General features: G+C 30.6%; 1 protein-coding gene across 2 annotated transcripts; it reads right to left on the minus strand.

Annotated features, from left to right (window-relative positions):
• Positions 1-4386, minus strand: LOC143896415 (uncharacterized). Of its 2 annotated transcripts, XM_077404306.1 has the most exons (8): positions 3273-3592; positions 2999-3193; positions 1843-1941; positions 1634-1783; positions 1328-1528; positions 1015-1235; positions 785-953; positions 1-707 (listed from the first exon to the last, which is right to left on the minus strand). In XM_077404306.1, exons 4-8 carry the CDS (start codon positions 1653-1655, stop codon positions 574-576), a joined length of 747 nt encoding a protein of 248 aa, XP_077260432.1. In that variant the 5' UTR covers positions 1656-1783; positions 1843-1941; positions 2999-3193; positions 3273-3592; the 3' UTR covers positions 1-573. The 2 variants fall into 2 exon arrangements, with proteins under 2 accessions (XP_077260432.1, XP_077260433.1); XM_077404307.1 differs by lacking the exons at positions 1-707; positions 785-953; positions 1015-1235 and adding an exon at positions 4263-4386 and having other exon boundaries at positions 3273-3532.
• Between the last annotated feature and the right edge of the window lie 1949 nt (positions 4387-6335).

The raw sequence follows: 6335 nt of genomic DNA on the forward strand, positions 1-6335 counted from the left end.
GTGTATTTTCGCATTATAAGTATAGTTTCACTTGTAAAAGCGAATAAAGCAATAAAACATTAATTGTTTTTTTGTAAAAATAAAATATAAAATGTGAACGGTAAACTAAAAGTGATTTATGTCTAAGAGTAAGTATAAAGTTAAAATAAACTATTATCTTATTTAATCACAAACACATTGGACGAGTGTACAATCGCGTACACAAAAGTAAAAATTTGATAAAATAACTGGTGTTTCTCTTTTCATTTCGACACAAATACGAACATAACAATACAAAATTACCGAGAAAAATTTTTCAAAACGACACATTCTGAAGACGACAATTACACCAGAATCAATTATTTATTTTAATCGAGTTGTGCATTTTTTTCATATTTATTACAGATATATTATGACAACGCATTAAATATATATTTATTTATGTATAATGCATGTAATACAAAGTATTAATCCCAATATATGTCTATCTAAATGACTATAATGGATTTCAGAATGCATCTGCATTTTCTTTACTCTCGTCGTTTCATTGCACAGAAAAAAAAATTGTGAAATAAATATGGTCCTAACTAAATATTATTGATTGCCATTATTTTTTACACGTCCACCCCAATCTTTAGCGTTTCCGAAAGCAGCAGACAATGAAACATGGAAGGCTTGTTCAGTTATAGGTTTTCCGTTTGAATCGCAATGACAATTCATAATAACTTCTATAAAATTACAAAGTAGTTTGTAAATTATATAAACAAAAAAATATTCTTTTAACACACAATAACTTATTACTTACTTTTAATAGGGAGATATGCCTTTTGATCTTTAAAAATATTCTCTTTATTAGTACTTTTTTTTATTGCAGTATTTGCGAGTTCTTGAGTCATAATTTTTTTTAATATATTAGTTATGCTTTTTGTTGGATTATTAGATACTTTATCTAAGCATAACTCAATTGTAGTAACCTTAAAAATATTAATTAATTTGAACATAAGGAAAAGAAAGTGTTAGTTTCATATAACTTACAAAAGAATCATTTATAGTTTTATCCATCTCGATCAAAATTTGAAATTGAGCCCATGCGTCAAAGTCATTGAAGGGGATATCCAATTTATGTTGCTTCAAAGCTGCTTCCAATTTACCAATTTCGTATCCAAATAGTTTGTTTTTCATTAAATGTACATCCTCTTGTATATTTTTTATACTGAATCGTATCTTCGTTATAGCATTTAAAATTACTGTTTGTTCTAGAAAATGTTTAAAATAATATTAGAATTGTAGCTTTCTTTTGAATTGTACCTTGTAGAATTAAACACTTATTTAATGAATCAATAGTTACCTAGAGTAAAATTATATTTTGTTCCATGTGAAATGTAGTCAAAATCATGATTAATTTTGTCTGTATTTTCTTCGACCTCACTTGCATTTTTTTTAGTAGACTTATTGTTCAGCACTATTTGTTCCTTTTTATGTTCAGACGTTTCTTCCTCATTATTTGTCATTTCTTTTGTGAGAGATTTTTCCAATTTTTTTGCATAATCTATAGTTTACAAAATTTATGTGAGAATATAATTAATCCATATGCATATTCTGTATGTACAGAATTATGTAACTAAAGAAATAAAGAAAAAAGTTATATGATTACCAAGTAGTTGTTCGTCCTGCATTAACAGTAATGGATCTTGCTGACCATTTGCTATATCATTTCGTTTATCTGCTTTGGATGTGACATCAGTACTATTTTTTAATACCGGTCGCGAACAAAATTTCTTTTTTTTTGTACAGTATGTGGGTGCTATAAATTACATTTTTATAACAACCAGTGATATAAAAAGAAAGATAATGTACACTTACATGTTTGCTTTTTTTAGCATTTTTCTTGCAAATCTTCTTTTTAGATATTTCAGTATTAGATGATGAGGAATCTGATGACGTATAATTCAAATAATATATCTAAAATGGAAAGTAGAAATAATATTTATGTCCATACATTCTACAAATGAAGCAATTTTATGTTTTAATAGAAATATATACACACACACACACACACACACACACACACACACACACACACGCACACACACACACACGCACACACGCACACACGCACACACGCACACACGCACACACGCACACACGCACACACGCACACACGCACACACGCACACACGCACACACGCACACACACACACACACACACACACACACGCACACACACACACACACACACACACACACACACACACACACACACACACATTGTGCACGTACACACAAAGTGTCTGACAATAAAGGCGTTAACGTCTGTACGCAGGTAGTGGACTGTGGCGGAGTGCGGGCCAATCACACTTCATTCGAAGTTGCTAGAGAATTGTCAACAGATTTCAGACATCATCTTTAAGAGCATGCATACGGAGTTTATCTTAAGCCTTGTGCCCACGATGCTAGAACTTGGTCCAAGTTCTCGGACCGAAAAATTTGTAGCCAATCAATATGCAGCTTTTAAAAAGCGGCAATTTTATTGGTTACACATTTCTCGGACCTAGAACTTGAACAAAGTTTTAGCATCGTGGACGCAAGGTTTTATAGCTTCCCGCGCTCTCATTCACTGATATTGTTAATTAATTCTGCAATAATTTTATTATTACGATCTGCAAAATGATGTAAGACTTTCCTATGCAGTTTGATGATCTCTACTTGGATCCTAGGTAGGAATTCTGGTTGTACCAGGGCCTGAGCCAGGCGTGAGCCAAGCGTGAATTCGCTGGATCAAGCCTGGCTCGAGACTGGGCCATTTGTTATTCTTACCTGGGATATAAACGTTGATATACCTTTATTTTAAAACACCTTGTATATATGTTTGTATGTATATGTATATACATAGTAATATTATAAAATTTATAAATTTCAAGGAGTATTCTAACATATAACATATGTAATAACTTTCAAATATAAAAACGTTAAAGTGCAAGCTTCTCCTTAAATACTAATAAACGAAGTTATAATTTACCATTATCTTTTTGGTTTTGCTGTGAATTTTCTCCTATGCCTGGTACTTGGGAAAGCTTCTGAAGCGCTATTTTACGATATTCTTTAGTGTATTTTTCGGCTTTATTTACAGAGTTTGATCCTTCGACATCAGTACTAAATGCAAATGCTTCTTTTTTCAACTTTTGTAATCTACTTTCTGCAGTTTTATAATCTTCTGTAATAATAATATTCAAGATAGTCATTATGAAAATTTACTACAGCATTTATAAATATGTACAAGATTATTTATTTACTTGCAGATCCTTTAATAATAATGGGCCAATTTGGCCAGCTTGATAACGGCGGCAATAAATTCTTCACACGTGTATGTAGTAATTTACACATATACTCGTTGTATGGTGGATCAGGATATGGAGTCTTACAGGTGTTCTCCTTTTCATCATAATAAATCCATTCGCTGGGAACCACATCAATATCGGCTGTTTCATTGTCTTTCGAATAGTTAGTAAATTCCACCATTATGAATGGTTTCTTCAGTCTCTTTTGCATTTTCCTAATAACAAATTATGGTTGCAAATTACGTTCTTTCCATTTAATTTATTTGATTAATAATTTTGTAGTAAACAATGAGCGACAAATAAGCTCTTTTAAAAGTGAATTACAATCTCTCTCTCTCTCTCTCTCTCTCTCTCTCTCTCTCTCTCTCTCTCTCTCTCTCTCTCTGTATGTGTATATATATATATATATATATATATATATATATATATATATATCTCAACTCACAAACAAGATAGAAATATATGTAAAACGAGTCCGTGTGCTCTTGCTGTTGATAAATAACTTGATATAACCTCAATACTATGTAATTCGGAAATAATTAGTATATGCGGATCAATAATCCTATGAAATTTCTATCATTTTACCTTAAAATAATTAGGATATCAAATAAAATTTGGATGCCCCTTGGAGATTCAAGTAAGCCAAAGATATCGAGTACTCGGAAAAATTCGGATTATTAAAATTAATCAAGCTGTTCGAAGTTACTAATTATCTGACGAATTGAATAAAAACATCACACTAAAGTATGACTCAAATTAAATAATATCTACACACTCGCCATTCTAAGTAATAATATTGCACTTTTGCTTGTGTAAATGTAGAACAATAACATCCAAACTCACATTTCATTTTGTTACGATAAAAGTTTTAATCTACTATAAAAGTATTATTATTTTCTTGTAAGTCCATAGAAAATTAGATATAAAAACATAAAAAAAACTTACTGATTATTACTTTCTTGTGAACACATTTTTATAAACTTTTAATATTTTACAAGAGAGACACTTCCTACTGCGACCAACACCGGTTACAGAATATTGTTACCACGCAGTGGCACGTCGGCACGTGGCACGCAGTTACAGTGTTTTGTTATAACCGAGACAATGGCCGTGTTCAAGCCGGATGAAGAAACTAGTCTGCCCGCCGAGCGATTGCGTATGATTGGTTCTTACTTCTAGATCCCAACCAATCACGTTCAATCGCTTGGCGAGCAAGCTAGCTGATTCGTCCGGCTTGAATACGGGCATTGGCCGCGTTCAGCAGAATGTTTATTTTGCAATTAATAGAAATTTTCCAATGCCTTCTGTTTTATAAGGCTAAACAAGAGACAAATAAGTGACGCAATCACGGACATGGGTTGCGTTCCGTTTGACGCTTTCAGCGCTGTAAGCATCATTCTATCTTTGTTGCACATTGAATATCAAATGAAGATAGAGCAATGTGTATATTGCTGAAAGCGTTAAACGGAACGCAGCCATAATACTATGTCTATGGACGTTATACTATAATAGTATTATACTAAATCCTTTGACAAGTTTTACGTTTGATGATTGAATTAAATAAACACTTATTAAAAGATATTTGCTTAAACAATAAAATATGAAATAAACACAAGATTGTTAAGGCTCTACTGAATTTAATCAAACATTTGAATAAAATATGAGTTTGGCTAAAAAATAAAAAATTGTATAAGTTGCACGAAAAAGTTACTTGAACATTTTTTTCAAAAATTACGATTATGGAAATATAGAATAAAAAATTTGATTTATAGTTATGTATCTATTTATTTCTTATACATGAAGTAATGGAATTGCATATTTCTTGTAATTTTTTTGTGGATCAAAATTAAGTTTAAAAAAAATAAATTTATTTTTTACTGTATTAATTGGAGCTGTTACTATTTCATTAGTAATTTTCTTTATTTGCCATATCTGAAATAACGATGATACTGATGGATATTGATATACCAATTTCGTTTCTTTCTTTACTACTGATCCAGATATTATCACGTTTTCACAGTCATGCACATAATAAAATAATCTTTTTTTTAATAAGATTCTGTCATCTTGTAGTAGAATACAATTATCTGGACATTTATTAGAAACAGTAAATAATCCACGTATTTTTATTTTTTCAATATCGATAATATTTTCTTGTATATAATTATTCTTTTGTTTTAAAACGACAAATAATTTAGGTATTGTCGGTTTTTTTATATTAAAATATTTTTTTTCTTCTAAACGCCTACATATTTGTTCAAGAGGTTTGTTTGGAGTACGTACTAACTTCCGTATTTGACCTAAATAATTTTCGAAGGGAAAGGATGTTATAAGATTTAAGTTACAATTCATATTAATGGTATCATCTGCAATATGAATTAAATTGTGCATATTTAACACTTGTGATTGTGAACCATACAAAAGAGGCAACATTTGAAAAAATCTAATTAAATAAATTTTCGCGAAATTATTATGTTGTTGAAATTGATCACTGCATAATATTCTAAAAGCAACGTGTAATAGTAGAAAATGATGATATAATTCTGGCCTTAACATATTTTTTAAGACTAATGGACTACAATAGTGTAAAAAAACCCGAAATTCCGTTGCTTTCCATTTTCTAGCGTTAACTAAAGCACCAATTTTTCTTTGGAATTCAACTGGTATATATTTTCGAATGGTATCAAGTCTTCTTGAAAGCTCTTTTTTCTGTATTCGACTCAGTCTTACTGTCAAATTACCCTCCATCCAATAATCTACCAATAATTTTTTCATGACACCAATATATCCTAAATGCATTACGTCTAACACAAATATTTTTATCATATCAATTTCTGGAATAATTCTAAGTAATAGTGTGATATTATTATGATGTTCTGGATCATTTTGTGCTCTAAAGCTCTCATTACTTCTTTCTAAAGCATTCATTTCAGCATATACAGTTCTATTACTTATTCTTTCGCCATATACAGTACATCTTTCACACGCACTAAAGCCTCCGTGTCCTTTAATCCCTTT

This window comes from Temnothorax americanus, unplaced genomic scaffold, assembly GCF_048541705.1.
Source record: "Temnothorax americanus isolate GAGA-0224 unplaced genomic scaffold, ASM4854170v1 Scaffold180, whole genome shotgun sequence".
Classification (NCBI taxonomy): Eukaryota; Metazoa; Arthropoda; class Insecta; order Hymenoptera; family Formicidae; genus Temnothorax; species Temnothorax americanus.

Coding starts and splice junctions, on each gene's coding strand:
- LOC143896415 (XM_077404306.1), bottom strand. CDS start 1,655: ATGCAGGACGAACAACTACTTG. Junction 1,529..1,633: donor GCAGGACGAACAACTACTTG/GTAATCATATAA, acceptor TGTAAACTATAG/ATTATGCAAAAAAATTGGAA. Junction 954..1,014: donor AAACTATAAATGATTCTTTT/GTAAGTTATATG, acceptor AATATTTTTAAG/GTTACTACAATTGAGTTATG.